This window comes from Vollenhovia emeryi, unplaced genomic scaffold (genome assembly GCF_000949405.1).
Source record: "Vollenhovia emeryi isolate VEMERY1.0 unplaced genomic scaffold, V.emery_V1.0 DF939126.1, whole genome shotgun sequence".
Classification (NCBI taxonomy): Eukaryota; Metazoa; Arthropoda; class Insecta; order Hymenoptera; family Formicidae; genus Vollenhovia; species Vollenhovia emeryi.
The window spans coordinates 3,168,078-3,188,912 of NW_011967240.1; the positions used below are offsets into that span (position 1 = coordinate 3,168,078).

General features: G+C 42.3%; 2 protein-coding genes and 1 long non-coding RNA gene across 9 annotated transcripts in view; 2 read left to right on the forward strand and 1 right to left on the reverse strand.

The window, feature by feature from the left end:
• Positions 1 to 267: 267 nt before the first annotated feature.
• On the reverse strand, positions 268 to 3,526 carry LOC105569026 (KAT8 regulatory NSL complex subunit 2). 4 transcript variants are annotated; one of them, XM_012025150.1, is made up of 9 exons: positions 3,198 to 3,526; positions 2,732 to 2,991; positions 2,478 to 2,656; positions 2,101 to 2,269; positions 1,491 to 1,669; positions 1,270 to 1,406; positions 1,073 to 1,192; positions 851 to 991; positions 268 to 781 (listed from the first exon to the last, which is right to left on the reverse strand). In XM_012025150.1, the coding sequence occupies exons 2-9, from the start codon at positions 2,980 to 2,982 to the stop codon at positions 533 to 535; spliced, it is 1,425 nt and encodes a 474-aa protein (XP_011880540.1). In that variant the 5' UTR covers positions 2,983 to 2,991; positions 3,198 to 3,526; the 3' UTR covers positions 268 to 532. The 4 variants fall into 4 exon arrangements, with proteins under 4 accessions (XP_011880540.1, XP_011880539.1, XP_011880542.1 ...); XM_012025149.1 differs by having other exon boundaries at positions 3,248 to 3,522; XM_012025152.1 differs by having other exon boundaries at positions 1,491 to 1,654; positions 3,248 to 3,500.
• Positions 3,527 to 4,410: 884 nt separating this feature from the next.
• The window catches only part of LOC105569028 (cyclin-T), a 21,676-nt gene continuing 5,251 nt past the window's right edge, over positions 4,411 to 20,835 (forward strand). The window contains exons 1-7 of one of the 4 annotated variants that reach the window (XM_012025155.1): positions 4,411 to 5,232; positions 9,004 to 9,214; positions 10,047 to 10,170; positions 10,248 to 10,314; positions 11,647 to 11,737; positions 11,959 to 12,156; positions 12,248 to 15,607. In XM_012025155.1, coding sequence (XP_011880545.1) covers positions 5,087 to 5,232; positions 9,004 to 9,214; positions 10,047 to 10,170; positions 10,248 to 10,314; positions 11,647 to 11,737; positions 11,959 to 12,156; positions 12,248 to 15,607 — 4,197 coding nt within the window. In that variant the 5' untranslated portion in view covers positions 4,411 to 5,086. Of the gene's footprint in view, positions 5,233 to 9,003; positions 9,215 to 10,046; positions 10,171 to 10,247; positions 10,315 to 11,646; positions 11,738 to 11,958; positions 12,157 to 12,247; positions 18,446 to 20,835 lie in introns of those variants that run through there. The other 3 variants (XM_012025156.1, XM_012025153.1, XM_012025154.1) reach the window with 3 other exon arrangements.
• On the forward strand, positions 5,239 to 8,236 carry LOC105569027. The gene is made up of 2 exons (XR_001009470.1): positions 5,239 to 5,543; positions 6,064 to 8,236. It is a non-coding gene; the product is annotated as an uncharacterized LOC105569027 (long non-coding RNA).

Here is a 20,835-nt window from a genome sequence, read left to right on the forward strand (position 1 = left end):
TAAAATTTTGGATATTCGAATAGTTTTGGAATAGAAAGAGCATCTCGTGTGGCAAGAATGATTAAAAAAACAACCCACCCATAAAAAATAGAAAGTTTGTGGCTTTTTAATTTAAATAAATATTAATAATAAAATAAAACAATCTTGTTTCCTGTATTCTTGAAATTGAAACACATTCTTCTAGCGTTGTTAACAAGGAGCATTAAACTACAAAAGATTCAATACTCGTTTCAAAGAAAATTGTACAAAAGAGGTTAAACAACAAGATTTGGTGACTTAATAATCTTCGTATCGGGTCTATTTCCTTCAATTATATACAAATATATTAACATCAGTTTAAATAGTTCTATTACGTAAAGGTAAGTTTGCTGTACATGTACATTTAACACAAATACGCGCGCTCGCACTTCACAGCAGCTAAGAAAAACTGTGATTCTGATGGGAATACCGAAGAGTGCGCCGTGACTCTTTGTCGCAGCCACAACATGACGGCAAAAATATTCCACTTCGAAAATCATGTAAAAATATTTGGTCATACAGTAACGAAATCATCCCGATCACTCATCTGCGCCGACAAACTAAACGCCGTGTCCGTGCTGGTCTCACTGTTCAAGCTTTCATTTGCAAATGAAGGTTTCAAATTAGCGGAGTCGTTCATCTCCCTCATCAGCCCCGCCATATCGTCGTCGGGATCAATTTCTTGCGCCTCACCCACCACGTCAATCTCCATCGACTGATCGATCATCGATGTTTCTTGCTTTACGGGTTTCTCTTCTTCGAACTGCAGAGATGAATACAAATTACGGAACATTCATAATCGACTACAATTATCGGAGAAGCGCTACCGTACCTTCATAGGCTCTAGTTTGCACGGCGCCGGCAAGTTCATATGAAACACACAGTTAGAGTCGAAGATTACCGGCACTGGTTCGTGGCATTCGATGTCAGCTCTCACCGCTCCGCACGCTTTAAATAAAACTTGATGCTGATCCTGTGGACAGACAATCGTAATAAGACCTCATAGATCCACATGTTAATTCTCTTTTCCTATACAGAAAAATAATACGTGTACCTTCAAGATATGTTTACGACAGTGCTTGGCCGACGGAAGCGTTCTTTCACCACATTTTACGCCACCTTCGGTGAATACGCATTTGGATACATTGGGTGGTTTTTGAATAGGCTCGGTTACCTGAAAAATAAATTTTTTTGTCATGCAACTGATACGTTTTATTCGAACGCTGATACAAATGGCATTCATGATGTTACCTGTGCGCGACGTTCTAGTGACTTTCTATAAAGTATCGCTTCGACACCACTCCGCCTGTGATAGCGATTTAAAGCTTTCAGTTTCTCGTAAAGCTTCTTCTCTTTTGCAGTTTCCCTTTTCTGGCTATGTATGCTACCTATATATCGAGTGTAATTTATTTATTGGGATGTGTGCAATTTATTGGGGAAAAAAATGCAAGTTACTTGAAGTAATTACTTACATAATGTTTCCTTTTCCTTCTTCAGCGCGAGCAAATATTTTCGTCTCTTCTCCTTCAGCACATACTGAAGTCTTCTAAATTGATCGATGTAAAGAGACTGAAGCTTGATGAGTTTTTCTCTCGCGATGTAAATCACTTCTTCCGCCGTGAAGATGCCGGCATGCCTTAAAAAGTTAATACTAATAATTTGAGATGTAATTAGTATCTTGTCCTTGCGCAAAGCAACTACAAGAGAAGGAAGGTCTCGACACTAATAGTGAAAGTGTGCAGTCATAAAATAATAAAAGCAAAATGCAAAACATTCTGTTGCACGAGGTGTATGTATATTCTTAGGGTTTGTATGATTTGTGAAAGCCGAAAAAGAAAGAAATTGTTAGTGTCATTGTACATTTGTTAGAGAAACATTTAATTAAAAATCACAGCAACCGCTGAAAAGTTTGCAGCATAGACAAATAAATTCCAATATTAGATATACGTAATAAAAATGAACACCAGTATTTTTTTCAAGTAGAGTTGCACAAGCTGAAGCATGCTAGCGGATTCTAATGTAGTAGCATAATTCCCAAAATAATTAACATGCGTACACAATGGTATTATGGAGCGCACTTACTTCAGAGGATCCTCTTGCGGGCTGTGTAAACTCTCATTATCGCTATCGTCGAGATAAACTCCCCTCAGGGTGTCAGTCACAACTGTAGGTTCAACGTCACTCTCTGACGAACTGGCGTAATCTAAGATGTCACTTCCACTCGCATTCACTCTGTAAGCATCAACTTCGGCTGAAAATAATAACTTGATGTTTCCATTTGCTGTAACTTTCGTCAACATGCAATATTATAAGGTAAAAACGTAGACTCCAAAATTTTGTATCAAGTTTACATTAAGTATTTTTGTGGGAGTGCTTTGTTAACAAAAGGTAAAAGTGGTCTATGATGAAATATTTATAGAAAAGAACGTGAGCACCATGTTATATTTGGCGATACTCACTGAAAGGATCTAAAGCTTTCACTTTTCCTCTGTCTTCCTCCGCATCTTCAGCGCTAGAATCGGGCTTGACGTAGTGACTTAGATGAAGTAACAGCATCTCTGGCGTTTCCGGCAGAGAACGCCGCGACGTCGACTTGATCCGAGCGGTTTGCGCTTTCCTAGAATGTTCACCGCAGTATCTGCAAGAGATAAATGCATTGATTTATCTGAAAGAAAGAGTTCCACAATCTTATTGGACACGAGAAGATACTTACGAGACGTCTCTTCTGTCCAATTTTGGGGCTGCATTCTGACATTTTCTCCCATTGGTATTGTATACAAAAGCACACTGTTTGTAAGGCGCGCTAGGATCCTCCAGGATGTGCTTAATGCAGTACGAGTATCCGTCTAGACAGGATTGCGTACATTCGTAGGACGCATAGAGGCAACTCTGGGCTTGCTTGAGGCGTTTTGTAACTGTTGTTGCGGTGGACATGGGCATCGTAGGCTTTGGTATCCGAAACATGCCTTGCGTCTAGTAAAAGAGAAAGTCGATGAAGAATAAGATCTGATTCAAGAAAGTAGGTATAAAAGTACCTTTGTATTCAAGTGTTTTCATGAAGAATGTAAAATACACGATTAAATTGATCACGTCAACGCGCGAACTGTACTACTTACAACTTATATACTTTGTACATATGTATTATTTTATTTTACTATATTAAAGAATGCCGTTATTACTTGGATTACTTCAGGGGACCTTTCCTTGGCACAAGCAAAAAATAACTTACTGCGCAGCGAAATAATGTTTGGACGACGTCGTACGATAGCTGAACGACGACGATCTTCGTCCTAATGACGAAGGGACGTTCGCGTCGATTCTTTACGTCCGAGCAGTTGTATGTACGTGTAACGAAAAAGCACGGAGAGGTTAAAGCGAGGAACTATGGACGACGTAGAAAGTATCTGGACAGAGCGTACGTACCTTTCGGACGCGGGGAATTTGCTCTGAAGGGTGAGAGGAATCGTCTATTGTCGCGGCCATCTTGGTGCCGGATATTTAGGCCGGTATTCATTACAAATGACAGTTCTTCAAACCAAGTTAAGATTAGTTAATCTAATCTCGACGCAATGTAGTGCACTGACGCTCATACTTGGATACCAGGTTCTTTTGACGCTAGCGTCTGTTGACGCTGAAAAATCTAGCGTCATAGCGTCAGGTGAAAATGCACCCTTTCATTGAATAAAATTTCAATGAGATGCTACGAAATTTCAGATTTGACCAATCATAGCACGGATCATTTTGATCCGGATCATTTTGATCTACGTCGCGAAAACACCCCAGATATCCCATGGATATCCGTTTCGTGTCCATTTCATGTCGGAATATCCGTGGACTTTATAAAACATCCATAAAGCCTAGTGCAGACTGCACGCAGCAAACGGCAAGCGTCGAGCAGCAGCCAATCAACGAAGAGATCTTTCGGAAGCGTCAGCAGTGGCGTAGAAAATATCTCTTCGTTGATTGGCTGCTGCTCGACGCTTGCTGCTTGCTGCGTGCAGTCTGCACTAGGCTTTACGGCGGAAATGCCGTTACAGTAGCTCGTTCTGTGCGGTGGCTCACGCCGGACGGTCTACGGGCACGCCGTTAAAGCGCGCTTACGCGACGCGGCCGCGCTGGCCTCCGGAGGCGAGGCGACGAAACGTCGGAGAGGAGGTACACGTTCGCGGGGGACGTGAATTCCTTCAAGGAAGAGCCAGGTGAAGGTGGTCGACGTGATACGACGATACGGTGCGGTTCGCCACGCGTGTTACGCAACGTGTGACGCGACCGTTGCACCGTCGGTCGTCTTAGCGTCGTTTAACGGCTAATCGTCGCGACGGAGAGAGATCTCCGGGGGACGCCCGTCCGTCCGCCCGCCCGCCCGTCCGTCCGTCCGGTCGACCGCGATGACGATGCATCGGCCCCGCGAGATGCCGCGGAGGTTATGACCGCGTGTTCTCGTGGTCGATCGTCCCGTGTAGGAACGCACGAACAATAATCGAGAGACGCACGAAGCTCCCTCATACATGCTCGTTCGGCGACGGTGCCCGGCCGACGTCAACGGAACGTCGCGACCCGACGCTGCGGTTACGCGCGTCCCGCGAGCGTGGTGGCTGGAGAGCGACTCGACCAGGGTGGTGCGGCGGGTAATCACGACCGCTGTGGTTATTCCAGGTACGTCGTTCCAGCGTGACAGTCGCGCGATCAGCAGTGGTGAAGCGGCGAGGAGGAGAAGGAAGCAGCTCGGCGCTCCCTTCGCGCTCCTCGGCGCGCGGGCCGCCTCCGCGGGACCACCGCGGGAGCCCTTTGTCCCCGCGGCGTCCGCGACATCGCATCTCGTCGCATCGCGTTGCGTCATTCGCCCTCGCGGCGCCATTTTCGATCATTCGAGATCGAGCAGCGTGACGCTAGCCGCCGAGAGCGAGAGCGGCGACGGTAGGACGTGACTCCAGCGAGCGCGCGCGTCAAGCGCCGCGCACCCCGTCCCTCCGCTTCCGCCCGACGTCCTAGCCGTTCGCGCCACGCAACGTGCCTGTCAAGAGTGTGCATCGTTTACGGATCACGGGCGGATTGTATTTACATATAAATGGCGGCGGACGAAAGATGGTACTTCACGAGAGAGCAGCTTGCAAACACGCCGAGCAGAAGATCCGGCATCGACGCGGACAAGGAGCTGAGCTATCGGCAGCAAGCGGCCAATTTCATCCAGGACATGGGACAACGTCTCGTTGTGTATCCTTCTTATGCTCGCGCGTCACGCGCGACGTCTTTCGTCGGTCTTATCCATGCTTTTAGAACGCTCCCCTCTGCTCCTCTCCCTCTGTATTTTTAGGTTTCTGCCGCTCTACCCGTCTCTGTCTAACCTCGGCGGGCCAACTCAGCGGCAGGTGTCACGGTACCGCGCGCGCGGAGGTTTATCCCATGGTGGACATGCACCAGCGGCTGGACATGATTGACACAGTCCACCATTCCGCCCGGTACGTACCGGACGACGCGCGGAGAAACCAAAGAGCCGCCATGGTCCAGTCCCCTGCATAATACAGGTACCTGAACATTTTCGCATGCAGCAGAAAGAGCTGCATTGCTGTTGTAAAACTCTTGGACTTGATTGGTGTATGTTGTTTCAAGCTAGCGCTACACCGCGCGATTCCTGATTCGTTGAACATTTTTCTTATTACCTTTTGTTATTGTCACGCTATTCGTGATTCGTAATTTATTATTTGTCGTTTCGTTCGTGTTAACTTTGACAACTTTTAACCTTTACCTATCGTTACAGGACTTGCGTCGTAAACCTAACCTACAGTTCTTCTACTAGTTCAGTCAAGTTTCAATATTAGTCAAAGAACCATTATTTTCGTCAGAAAAGACCCCTCGGCTAGCGAGTCGCTGCAAATGGCGAATTGCGCACGGCGAGTCGACGAATTTTTCCTTCGCACATTCACGAATATGCGAATCGCGCATGGTGCGGCGCTAGCCTTAATCTTAAGTAAATCTAGAAGCGTACGCCAATCTGACACGTAAACTTTGAAGCAATTGCAAAACAGCTTTCTCCGCTAAATGCAGGATTTCGTATCAATTCCCGCAGCGTGAGCATGCTTCTCACGCTGGGGTGGCTACACCGATCGGGGGATGTGGGACTTGGAACGATACACGAGTGGCTCAAGATATTGATGCGCAGATATATGCGTGTGCAAGTGCTATAACACGGCACCCTAATCGGGCTTAATAACATCTGTAGTTACAAAACTGGCCAATCACAACTATTCCTCAGAAGAATGGAATGACTGTGGTTTGGCCAGCCCTTAACTACGGATGTTATTAAATCCGATTAAGCGCTCCGTGCAAAACAGCACTCTGTGACTACGTTTACACGCGACCCTTAATCGTGTTTAACAACATCTGTAGTCATAAAATTGGCCAATCACAACTAATCCTTAGAAGAATGGAGTGACTGTGATTGGTCAGCCCCTTAACTACAGTTGTTATCAAATCCGATTAGAGTGCCGTGTAAACATAGTCTGTGATACTTAAACCAGAGACCATCGAGTAACGGGACGTAGACGGGCGACGAAAGAGAATAGACAGAAGCCTATATTCTTTTACCGATAAAAGCGCTCATAAAAGATACCTTCAGCTAATAAGAATCCTTTCTGACTAATTTTAGTAGCTAAACTTTTTAACGATAGAAGATTGATAATGTAGACCAAAAGGAGACGATGCAGTGTCGTCTTGAGCGGATTCTTATTACAGATCTCGTGTGCCTCTTGGCACGAGCGAGTTTCACCTGTTTGCTTGTCGAATGTATCGCACACAAAGTGCGGACAGACGTGAAAGCTCTATGCTAAACTTTGTGTTCTAGGCAACTAAATGAGAAGCGCTAATACTCCTATTTGTCTTTTGGGCACTGCGACAATGACAAATCTGCGTATAGAGGAAAGTCCTTTATTATGAGATAGGATTCTAATATGAGATAGGTTTTCAACGTCCTACTTCCATCGCAAACCTTTTCTCGCAACGATTACATGATCCAACAATCAGATTTCACCCCAAGTGCAATAAATTCATGGTGGAAACCAACGGATGATGCTTATTAATTTAGCAAAAACTCCGCTGTCTCATATCAGGAGCCTATGATAGGGGATTTTCCTCTATTAAACAGTTTAATGCAGCTATCTTTGTAGATTCTCAATATCAATTATCAGTGGAGTATATTTGAAGTCACCAGTGATGAATAAATAAGAACAGAACTTTTTTTTATCCAACTGGCAATATATTGCCAATTGGATCGACAAAAAATTCTGTTCTTAATATCAATTATGTATAGACGTGATATTATTTAGAAATGTGAAAAAAATTTAAATTGGGCACGCAATTTATTTGCGACTCTTGCAACCCGCAGAAATTTGATGTCTTGCTCCTTTATGTATACATGTACTCTACTTTTTTGTTATATTTTAGCTAGTAAATTTGTTATGGTATTAATCCTTTGGATTTATCTCCATAACACGAATAATGATGAAAATTTTATTAAATTTCAGTAATCTTCTCATTGAACTAAATTGTTAGAAGACGAAAAGTCTGCTAAGTTCGTTAAATCAACATTGTAAATATCCTAATAAAATAAATTATTTTATATGTAAAAACATACTTGTATTTTCTCTTTATGTTACAAATGGCTATTTTTTAAATCTAATTTTGTGAAAGCTTCGACTGATATGAATATTAATTGAGCTTGAGAAATTATTTTCTGCTATTTTTGTATCTGTGTTCTCTCCTTTAATTTAAAAAAAATCGAGAAAACTTTTTGTTTTATGTTGCCATCAATTGGTTTGGTCAAAAATCCTTCATAAAGTTTAGTCTACAGAGATAGTACTGCAAGTTTAGTCTACAGAGATAGTACTGCAAGCAAATCAACAGAGATTGGTATAGCAGATGGTTTTTTTCCCGCAATTCATAACCGATGATCCCTCTTCTCAGTATCACATCACGCCGCATATATCTATCGAATCACGTACAATATTTCAAAATTGCTGTCAAAAATATTGTGTATATTACGTTCGTAATTTTACACGGAAAAAAAAGTCTGTATAGTTAGTATTCAGTTCTCTACACTCAAAATTGAATATTTCAATTGAAAATATTCTGTTGAGTTTAGTATATTAATATTCAATCATTTATGGTATACGCAATATTGTAAGACTCCAAACTTTATGTAATGAATAAAGAAATTATAACCCTCGTCTTTATCACAATAATTTATTTTTAAAAAAGAGATTACAAACTCTGCACAACATGAATGAATGATGTGAAAGAAACAGAATTTACTTTCTAGTATATGAATTGGTAAGCGCAAAAACCACACAAGTTTCAAATAAATAAAGTTTTGAAGCTGACTATTGCATAAATGGACCTGCCAATCCTAGAAAAGTCCATATACGCAACAAAGTATGTTTAAAAAAAATTTCGGATTCCTGTGATTTTTCCACTCATTTGCACACATTTCATATACAAAGTGAATTTTCTGCTTCTCTCACATTGTGCAAAACTTGTAATAGCCCTTTTTTTTAATTAATGAAAAAGAAGAACATTTTACCCACCGATTTATAGAAAGTGAATCTTTTATTTTCTCACGTTACTTATATTCTGTCAAGTTTGCAATATCTCTTTTGTAAATTATTAAAATAGATGAGGATATCTCATAGATTTTTTATCCATTATATGAAGTTTGTAGAAGATAATGTTTGAAGCCATAGATAAAGATCATATTTTGAAGAATGTTTTCTTTTTGTTGCAGGGAATATAACATTAAGAATATTGATATGATTATTACATGTTTAATGTGATTATCCGTAGGACCGATATAATTGCAAGATATGTGTAACAATGTACTCCTTAATCCTGAATGTTCTTCCACCCCACACATGAGATTCCATGATTTTTATTATGTCAGGAAATTTCAGTGCGCGACTTTGGAAAAAGTTTTCCTTAATTAACAAAAATCAGATCGCAATTATGCATAAACACCGCCATTGTGTACATGCACCGGTTCTACGTGTTCCACTCGCTGGCACAGTTTCACAGGAATGCCATTGCAGTGGCTGCGCTCTTTCTAGCAGCAAAAGTGGAAGAACAACCGAGGAAGCTAGAACACGTTATCAAAATGGCATACATGTGTCTCCACAGAGAACAAGCCCCACCTGACAGTAGGTCTGAGGTAAGTTGTGTGTCTTAAGGCACAGATATCACTTTGCGTCTCTCTGTAGCTGACAACGTTATTAACAAGGTTGGGAAGACTCGTTACTTGTGACGGAGTTACATTTACAGTTACTTTCTTTTTGGCAACTCTAACTTCGTTACTTTTAATCCATCCGTAACTGTAACTTAACTTAGTTACATTAACAGTGACTTTATATATATTTTTTTTAAATCTCCACAGATCGCATTAGGCCTTGCGTGTAAACGCCTCTATTGACACTTCACAATTGAAACGCAGACTTGATATTTTTATGTTTATTGCAAGAAAGTAACTGCAAAGTGATGATTCGTTCCTTTTTGTGTAACTATCTGTAACGCGTTACTTTTCAGAATTGGTAACTGTAACTAATGAAATTGTTAGCGAAGAACCATAGTATGACTAGTACTACGGCTCTCTGCCGGTCCCTTTGCGGTCACGTTATTGTGCCATACAGGCAGGATTCAGTAAAAGTCAAAGCCACGTATACCACTAGTAGGTCCACTCCGTCATTTCTTTCGTTTTGATCCCTTCTGCGCATCCGACATTGCTCTGGGCAGACTAATGAAACACTTTTCATGAAAAGTGTTTCATTAGTCTGCCCAGAGCAATGTCGGATGCGCAGAAGGGATCAAAACGAAAGAAATGACGGAGTGGACCTACTAGTTACACTATGAAAAAAAAACTGTAACTAGATTACTTTTATAAAGTAACTTTCCCAACCCTGATTATTAACTTCAATTTGTACAAAATAAAAAAAAGCCATGTCTTTTCTTGATCTATTCTGCTACATAACGCCTGTTACTACTTGCAGCAATTTCTCGAACAAGCGCAAGATCTGGTCTTCAACGAGAACGTCCTCCTGCAGACGTTGGGATTCGATGTTGCCATTGACCATCCGCACACACACGTTGTTAGATGTTGTCAACTAGTAAAAGGTATAGATTAGGTTCCAACATATAGCGTTTACATTACATATTAGTTAGAATTGAAATACTCTATAAAAACGAGTTAGAATGGAATGTTTCTATTTCAGCAAGCAAGGATTTAGCCCAGACATCATACTTCATGGCATCTAACAGGTAGCTCTTCAATCACTTTTGTTTCATCAGTAAGGCCCAGTATCACAGTGGCTACTTAGTTTGACTAGTTGTTAAGTAGTGATGCCAACCACTGATACAAAATTCAGTAAGCTATTTACAAGGTTAGATTTTGACAAGTTGCATTTTCGCAAATGAGCTTAAAAAATGTATATATATCTACAGAGTGTAAACCTAACTAAAACCACCGGATATCCCTTTAATCACGGATTCTTTAGAAAATTCTAATACAAAAATGTCGAGGCTATGATAGTTTTTAAATAATAAGCGATTAGATTTCCACTTTCATCACTGGTCATGTCGCCGTGCCTGAGCGCGCGAAATCTCAGGCCTATCATTTGTGAAATATAATCGCTCATTATTTAAAAATTATTATAGCCTCGACATTTTTGTATTATAATTTTCATCTTGAAAATTTCTAAAGAATTTACGATTAAAAGGATATACGGTGGTTTAAGTACACCCTTTACATTGATATATTGATATATTTGTATATAGTATTTATAAAGACATGTATATAACCTTGTAAATAGCTTACCGAATTTTGTATCGGTGGTTGGCATCACTACTTAACATCCAGTTAAGCTGACTAGCCACTATGATACTGGGCCTAAGAGCCATCGCACACAAAATTGCATATGCTTAGCATAAAACCGTCTAGACCAATGAACGTGTTATGTAAATCAATAAGGCGGCTCGCTACTCATTGGTTTAAACGATTTTATGCTATGCATATGCAGCTACGCAATTTTGGTGCGATGGCCCCAACAATGTCCTTCACTTTTCCGCAAATGCACACAAGTGCGTGGGAAAAAATACTGTTGAATTAAACAAAATGAAGATGCTTGAATTAAACATGGGCTGCCACGAACATAAATAATTCACTCAATTGTATTTGCTATGGATTTTAATTTTAACCATTGAACTAAATATCCAGATTATTAAAACGACAATCTAATGTTTTTCATTTATTAATACTAATGTGGTTTCAACGATTTTATTTCAATTACACTGATCTTGTTGATACATCATTCTTTTTTCCGTGTTGTAATCGGCTCAGAAGTTCCACATATATTGTCTTTGAAATATAGGATAAAAGCGAAACTATACACGGACATGTCAGGGAAAGATACACGAATTTCATTCTTCTTAGAATAAGTAATTTTTGAGTAGTTAACTCAGTTTTTATCACTTTATCCATATACTTGTACGGCCTTGACATGCAGATCTTTAAAATCGTTAAATAACTATGCTCTCGATTACGTCTCGACTGGCTCTACGTAGTTTTTTAATGCAATGTCTCTTCTTTTGCAGTCTACACTTAACTACAATGTGTCTACAGTATAAACCAACCGTTGTCGCCTGTTTTTGCATACACCTCGCATGTAAATGGTCTAATTGGGAGGTAAGAGAAATACATATCTTATAAACATTCACGTGAGTCGCTGCAGAGTGCTGATTATTGTCACTTGTGTACGATGTATAATTGTAATATAAAAATTACCCGTATTGCGTTTATCTTTATCGGTTGAATTGACTCCTGCCTGTTTCGATTCTCCGAAAACGCATTAACGCATATATAGATATTGATACGCCTTTGATATTATCTGTCCTTTTTGTGCACAGATACCACAGAGTGTTGAAGGAAAACAGTGGTTTTGGTACGTAGACAAATCCGTAACTGCAAGCCTCCTCCAAGAACTTACAGACGAATTTCTTCATATATTCGACAAGTGCCCATCGAGATTAAAACGAAAAATCATGAGCATCTCCGCGAATCAGAGTCCAAGCATGCATCATCCGAGTCTCCCAAATTCGCCATTCGTAAGTAACTCGCACACGTACGAATTTGATTCTCTTGTCGCATTTCCTTTTTATTCTCTTCCATGGACGAAGTATTGTATCTTCTCTTCAGGATACCGAGCCGCGTAGAATACAATCTCCAGCAACATTGGACGGTGCCGCTGCAGCCGTTGTTGCACATTTTAGAGGCTCCCATCACATGGATGACGTCAGCCATTCGAGCCGTTCTCATCACACGGTGGAAGGTGTCGCTCATTCGAGTCGCTCTCATCACGTAGCGGAAGGCACCTCGGGTGCCTCCGCCGTCGCCTCTGCTCATTCGAGCCGCTCTCACCACGGGTCGGATAGTGCCGCTTCTACCTCCAGCTCCTCCGTTACTGCCCATTCAAGTCGCTCTCATCACACGACGGACGGCGCCAGCCATTCGAGTCGTTCTCATCACGCGACAGACAGCGCGGCCTCTGCCGCCCATTCGAGTCGTACGCATCACGTGGACAGCGCCGCCGCAGTCGCTGTCCATTCGAGTCGCTCGCATCACGGGCAGCAGGAGAAGCAGGATGAGAAGAAAACCGGGGCTATCGCAGGACCATCGAGAACAACCGCGATAGATTTCCGAGAGTATCGGGAGCGAGAGAAGAGGGATCGGGAGCGTACTCTGGAGCGGGAGAAGGCAGCCGCCGCTATCCTGACGAGCCATCTCGGTGATCCTAACAAGCCCCACCATTCGCATCATCATAAACAAATGTCGAGCGCAAGTATGCCGAGCAAACACCAGATGCCCTCTATGCAAAAGGGCACTGGCGCCCTTCATCATAATCATCATCATCGGCCGGACATGAAAGTCGGTCAACCGGTGCCGCAAAGACACTCGGCTGGCAGTCAACTTAATCGTGAGCCCAATAGGCAACGATTGCCGAGAGAGCACAATGCCGGTATGGCCAGCACAAGTGCTGGTGTAGCACACTCCTCGCATCATGCCAATTTAGATAGTTCCTCGTCCGAATCTATACCACATAGGTCGGACAGCGGCGCCGGGCAAGATTCCGCGTCCTCGGCGCATGGTAGTTTGCAGGAGAAGAGTAATAATCACAGCGGACATAGACTGAACGCGCTCGATGGCAAGCATCAGGCGCACGACAAGAGGTTGTACCGCGGGGAGGACCCGAGGCTCAAGTCCGCAAAGTATCTAGATATGAACAGAATTGAGAATCAACGGCGGAAAGCGGAGACGCTGGAGCAGAGAAGCGAGGAAGTGCGGAAACTGATCGAGAAGCCGTTACCGCCGCCGAAACAGGCGGATATACCATATTTCATGCATGCGCAGCAGAAACAGCAGGCGCACCATGCCAAGTACAATCAGCAGCAGCAGCAGCAGCAGGAGAAAGGCAGTTCATTCGTGAGTGATACGAAGCATGCACCGACTGCCAGCCAGAACGCGCTTCCGCAGGGCACGTCGCCAGGCGCCTCGTCGTCGCAGAAGACCGCGTCCGCTAAGGTGTACAGCCAGCACACTGCGCAGGGTGTATCCCAGATTCTGAAGGATATCATCAAAAATGGCAATTCTCAGTCTTGTCTGAGTACACTGAACAACGTGGATGATACGAAGTCGGAGAAGCGTTCGCGATCGACAGCGCACGAGGAATTCGCCGAGAGGAATTCCGTCGACGTTCTACAGGGCAATTTGCATACGCCACCTAGCAAGCACAGATCGCTGTTCAGTCCGGAGACGCCGATTGTGCCCAGAGAACCGCACGTGCAAGGCGCAAAGCCTAAGTCGAAACAGAAGACGCCACCCTCCGCAGCCGCGAAGCTGAAAGAACGCGTGTCGCCGTTCGTGAGCTCTCCTACTATGCAAGACGCGTTAACGATGAAACGACCGTCCAATGATGCGCATAAGAGGACCCGTGCATCGAACATCAGCGAGAGTGAACATTCGATGAAGGTGATAAAACAGGAAATCAAGACAGAAATCAAGACGGAAATTAAGACAGAAATCAAGACGGAGGATGCAGCCAGTTTGGAGGCGATGAAGATGCTCGGCCGCGTGCCCGACTTGATTCAACCCCTCCGCGACAATCCGTCATCGTCGAACGGCAGGAACAGCAGCGCGTCATCCGTCATTAACGACCTGAAACCGCCGGAGCTCATCAAACCATTTGAGTCGGATCAGCTTCGTTTCAACGCGATGTCACAGCACAAAGCATCATCGATAAATGTGAACGCACTGACTAATGGCATGGACCTTAACGTGGTGGTGAAGCATGAATTCCCGGAACATCGTGTGAAACGGGAACCTGTGGACCATTGTATAAAGAAAGAGCTATTGGAACACAGAACCCCGGAACTGACTCATACCCAGTCGCAGATAAAAGTCGAGTACACGTCGCCGATGAAGTCCGCGCAGAGTATAAGCGCGTTGCTCCAGGAGACACTGCCGCCGATGCCGTCGCTGTTGCAGGGACTGCAACAACCTGGCCAATCGTCTACCCAACGGGTGCACCAGGAACAATTGCAGCACCAGCACCAGCAGCATCAGCTACAGTCGATTCAGCATTCGTTGATGGATCACCAATTGCCAGTGACGACTCAATGTTTATCGATGACTAGCGACAGTTTCACGCCGATAGCCTCGACCGTTGATATCAGTGTTCTCTCCGACAGTATATCAATGACACTACCAAGCAACAGTAACATGATGGAGTTGGCAGCGCCAGCAGCCACCGTGGTAGCAGCTGTTCCTCCAGTCGAGGAGAAGCGGTCGGAGCATCATAAGAGTGAGAAAAAGAAAAAGAAGGAGAAACACAAGCATAAAGATAAAGAGAAGACTAAAGACAAGCATAAGCACAAACATAAGGATAAGGACAAGGAGAAGCATCGTGAGAAAAAAGATAAGGAGAAAAGCGAGGAGACGCCAGCGGCGGCGCCCATAAAAATCACGATTCCCAAGGACAAACTGAACCTGGGGACGGAAGCGTCGTCGTCTACTGTGACCGGCGGAGGAGTCGGCTCGCTGGACAAAAATATATCGCCGCAGGGCACGGGTCTGAAAATCAAGATCCCCAAAGAACGGCTCAAGGGGAGCGATAGCGTGCCCAGTTTGCCAGCGCTGCCACCATTGGTGCAGGGTCCGCTAAAGATCAAGATCCGCACCGATATTATCGCGAGGAGTTCCGCGTCGACGCCGCTGCCGCCGCTGATGCCGCCGCCGTCGATGTCATCAACGTCATCAACGTCGTCGTCGAACGGTTCGAGCGGATCCTCGCACATGCAGCTCCTTTCCGGCGAGCCATCCGCGAACGAAACGACGAGCCGGAAGCGCGAGCGAGCCGAGACGATCGGCGACAGCTCGGGCAGCCTCCCGCTCGCGAAGAAGCAAGCGCTGACGATACCAGCGACGAGTGGGTACGGCCAGAGCCATCGACCTGGGGAACGGCAGAACGGCAGGCACTATAACACCAGCAGTAATAATAAGGTACGTGGTAGAGGCGTCCGTCAGCATCACGGCGGTCGCGGTCCACCACCACATCACGCAGTTGCCGGTCAGCGCGGTAATGCTGGTGGTCACTACCAGCGGGAGATTTACGGTAACGGCCGCGGTAGCCGCGGTCATCAGCATTATCCTCCCCACCAGTTCCACCATCCCCCGACCGTTCGCGGCGACGTCGGCGGGTTTCCGCGTGACCAGGGCGCGGAGTCTTATTTTTATGCTAATTATCCGACATCAATGTTTAATACGCCCGCTGGTTACGTGTACGACCCCTCCTATCAACAGTACTATCAGCAATTTCAACAATCTCAGTACTCGATGTACCCGGCGGGAAGTAATCTGATAATGACGCCGGACGGCGCCATCAACACGTCGGTGCCACCGCCGTCGTTGCTCTCAAATCACCTCTATCAGAATCAAAGCGTCATTCACTCTCAGTCGGCAGCGTCCACCCGGCAGGAAGATACGCAATTGTTGCCCCCACCGCCTCTTCAACCGCCACCGTCGCCTCCTCCCCTGCCGAGTGGGCCGCCACCACCGCCGCCTCCACCGCCACCTCCTCCGTCAATGTCAGAATGATGAGACGTCTCACTTTATATGTATATATGTATATATTGTATATACACACGTGTCTGCCTTAAAATTCTGCGTGAAACGTCTAAGAAGCCAGGGTGAGCCAACCTACGGATTATTCTTGGCTAACATTTTCGTTCGATGATTATGATTTTGTGTCATCAATAACTGATAATTTGCCAGAGCGTTCAAATCGTAACATTGAATGGAAACGTTTACCAAGACTAATCCGTGTAGGACTCTAGCGTCCTACAAGATACAGAATTTTAAGACTGATAGGTGATTAGTCAATCCGCAATGCTCGGTTTCGGCGTCATGATCCCTCTTGCACATCTGTGCATCAGATATTGTATACGGGATCTACAATTCAAAACGGATACATGTACAGACGACGAGGGCAACAATTGCGTATCTTCCTGTCGAGCGAACGCAACCGACTGAGAGTGAATTACGTTTCGATTTCGATCTAGATAGAAGTGATTTTTGGAACAACGCTGATTCAGGACGGTTCTATAGAGGAATGTTTATGACGAGATACTCTCAGTGGGTTGTCACTTCCTTCCGAGGTTGAATAAAACCAACGGATATTCTGACTGGAATTGAACTCGAATCTTCTACTCGTTGGAGCAGCGCATATCTCTGCACTGTCGCCACAATATATTCTGGCGATCGTGGTGTACGTGCGCTGCTCTAATAAGACGAGGATCCAAGTTTAAATCCAATCAAAACATCGTTGGTTTTTATTCGGTCATAAATATCATTTGAACGATATCCAAACGATGATCAAATATTGTCATCCTGCCACGCATATCCCTTTAGGGGTATAGCCCTCCAGATTAGAGATTTCCTTCGGCAAGGTTAGCAACATACCGAAGATGAAGCAAAACCAAATGCTGAGTACCGGAAACGAACTGGATAAAACAGGCACACTAATATACGAGCAGGAAGAAGATATATCGTGGTCGCTACCAGCGGGAGATTTATAGTGACGGTTGCGTTCATCGGCATTCATTCCCATCAGTTTCACCACCCCTCGTGGCCATTCGCGGCGACGTAGACAGGTATACGAGGGAGATCAGGGCACGGGTTCTTATTTTTTATGCTAATTACCCGGCATCAGTGTTTAACACGTACGGGGGCACGTGTACGATTCTGTACATGTCAGCATTTCAATGTATATATTTGATCACCGTTTGGATATCGCGTTCTTTCTTTCCCTCCACTCTTCTTTCTCTTTGTTTCCTTCTTCTTTTTTCCCTTCTGTAGTAGTTCTGTCTCAAATAAAGTGCTCTGGAAGCGATTAATTTTGGATTCGTATATCGCGTTCGAAAATCTGTACATATGAATATGAGAGTGTAATACAGTCTGTATAATTAATCAAACTTATTGGAGGATTTGTGATTAAAAGGAGACCGTATATCTAATATATTCCTCCAACAATATAAAATTCTGTTTATGTAAATATATAATATTTATCTGTCGCATGAACTCAGACTGTGGACATGATAAATTATCTTTGTCACTTTTGAAATTAGTATATATTTTTTATACAAATATATAATGAAAATATACATTTTTTAATATGATTGTACACATATATACATGTATCTCTTTCACTTGGATTGTTGAAATCCATCGCAAGACTTTAATCGTTCTCCAAGCCATACAAACACATGCTATTAATTTTGAATCTTTCTCTTCGATTTTGCGAAACAGTTTAGTAGAATAGCAGCATGACGCCGTGCCGTTTATCCTTTCTCACCTGACTGCTTCGATCGTTTCTTCTTTCCATACATATAATACCCACTGTAGAGAATCTTAGTTGACCGTGTGACATCTCGTTCTAGTGTTTTGAGTCTGTCGTAGTGAAGCGAGTATATAGGTTCGGTAATGCAATCCGAATGCCTAGACACTCGCATGAAAACATGTGCAAATGCAAAGTACCGATGGTATATTGATATGGATAAATTGTGCTATGTTCGATTAAATGCATAGGATCGATCTCTTAAATCTGAAAAGAAGTTAAATTTAAGAGATCGATCCATGCTATAACGATTAAATTTTTTAACTATTGATATTATGACAATGCAACGTGTCGACGATATTATTTGCAAATATTTATTTCCTTTTAATTTCTCTTTTCAAAATTAGTCTCCCCACTTGTAGCCAGCATGATCTACGTACTGTAAGAGTTTGCTCTAGAATACACCTGTTCTTGCTTGCTACTACTTTCCTTTTTATACACAGTACCTAAAAATGATAAAAAAATAATTAAATTATATAAGTTTTAAAAAAAATTAAATTACATAAATTTAAAAAAATGTGAGTGATAAAATTTAAAGAAAGGATGTTTAATTAGTACAGATAATAATTTTTGTCGATATTATTAGATCCTCTAAGCTAAATTATATAGCATTTTTTTATTGTGCAAATTTTCAACATTTTCGAAATGCTATAATTATGCTATTATATAATTATGCTATTTTGTCTATTTTCAAAATGTATATATAATTCAAAAAATTTCCTGTACAGTTCAGATAACCGTTTCAGAAATCATCTTCGATAAGTCTAATCGGAATCCTGAGCTATCTCCGTGATAAGTACTTGTTTTGCTCTGAAGGAAATCGTGAAAGAGAAATATTAGTCAAAGAAATGGGAAATTTTTTGAAAATTTTAACTTTCCCAGAAGTTTCCATATGCAAGGCACTCTTGCAGGCATCTTTTTCTCTGCACATAGTATATCGCTTAATAGTTAAGTAGAATAATTGACTGTTTAACATATAAAAGCCTTAGGGAAGAACACCATAAGATCGTTGAATAAAACCGTGTTGTGAAAGTTTAAGAAGAGGGACACTGCCACGCGCGTGTGATAGACAAAGTACGTTATTAGGTGAAGATATAGTGAAAAAAAAGCGATTTTCTATCGGCGTCAGTCATTCCCGAAAGACTATTTACTCGCGTGAATAGAAGCTCCGCTATTAGCGAACGTGTAATGCTTTTGCCGGTCAGGGAGATGAGCGATTACGTTTACCAATCGTGTTGATTGCATATGGACCTCAACTTGTCCGAAATTGCTAATGACTTCGATCCGAGTACGACAATGTGAATTTTTTATAGAACAAATACTAACTCAGGAACGTCGTATCGAATTATAGTGCGAACGATATATTACGCTAGGAATATTTTCTAAGAGTGTATGCTATGTATACGTATATGCACATGTGTACAACGTTATTTAAGAAATGTATAGTATATAACGTGCAGAGAAGCGGTATTACATCGGAATCGTGAATGTGTCATTGTTAATTGTTATATTGTCACGATTACCATCGTTGTTTTAATATACGCGAACGTCTGGGTTGCGAAAACAGAGGGTCTATGATTAAGAGCATAGTTGATAATCTCATTTAATGATATAAGAAGCTCTGTGTATAGTTATAATATAGTTTTTTCTTCCCGTGTGTACTCGAATACGATTTGATAATAGTACAAACGTATTACCGTTGCGGTCTTTGAACTTTATAAATTATATATATGTATTATATATTTATAGTAAAAATTGATGATTATCGCGAGCTTATAACTATTTACATTTTAATTTAATCTAAACTCTTATGCTAACTTTTGTGTAAAGTCTATATTACTCCAAAGCGGGTCTCGGACAGTAACAAAGAAATATAATTTTACAGTAAAAATATTACAAAATCAAACGTAAAATGAAAAAATAACGAATAGTATCATATTTTCTTCGAAGAAAAAGGGATCGAAAACTGTAGCTAGGACTATCTGTACTTAATTTCGTTTTATCTAACGTTTTAAATTACCTTACACCTTTTTATATCTTGACGTTTATTCTAAATTTCGTCACTTGCGTCTCTTTATCTCTCACCTTTTTCTTCTCTTTTATTTCTAAGTCTCCTCTGTATACAAACATGCCTCATTATCACTGCTTTTATCATCTTTTTCCTCTTATGTGAGCTATAATACATATATATAAAAGTTTATATATGTTAAATATTTTTCTGACGTCTATATTTACATTTGGCTTTCGGTAACTACATCAGAGCTTACACGGGACGAGATTACTTCTAGGCATATGTACTTTTAAACGCGATTTTTCTCGCCGTGTATATGTAGCCAGATATGTGACAAATTTATTAAAGACCACAATGTATGTGCATATGTATATTTATATTCGGTACATTATGCAAAAATTCCGTTTCCGGAATGTGATATTTTATAATCGCCGTGCTGAGGATTTTTCAGGAAGAAAAACTCTCGTATGCTGCATGGGATACTGTTCTCAGGAAACTCGCGCGCGTATTTTCTTTTATTTATCGTGTAAACTGAAGATTAATGTACTGAGCGACTTGATCTCCGCCGATTGTAACCCGACTTATTGCCAATGCGACAATATGTGTGAACGAAATCATGCACGGTGACGAAAACGCAAGTCAAAGAAATAAAGCTGCGAGTAGTGAAATTGTGTAATTACGACAGTAATTGAAAAGCAGTACCATAAAGACAAAATAATTGCTAAGGTAAATCTAGTTTTTATATTCTGTGATCGTAAAAAATTTAAGAGAAAAACAGTAGAGTATATAATGAATATATATATATATGTATAATGTATATTTTAT

What these genes read in the sequence shown, in the direction of transcription:
- LOC105569026 (XM_012025150.1), bottom strand. Translation starts at nt 2,982, where the DNA reads ATGTTTCGGATACCAAAGCCTACGATGCCCATGTCCACCGCAACAACA. An exon ending in TTGGACAGAAGAGACGTCTC is followed by an intron (nt 2,657 to 2,731) that starts GTAAGTATCTTC and finishes TATCTCTTGCAG; the next exon opens with ATACTGCGGTGAACATTCTA. An exon ending in GTCGTAAACATATCTTGAAG is followed by an intron (nt 992 to 1,072) that starts GTACACGTATTA and finishes GTCTGTCCACAG; the next exon opens with GATCAGCATCAAGTTTTATT.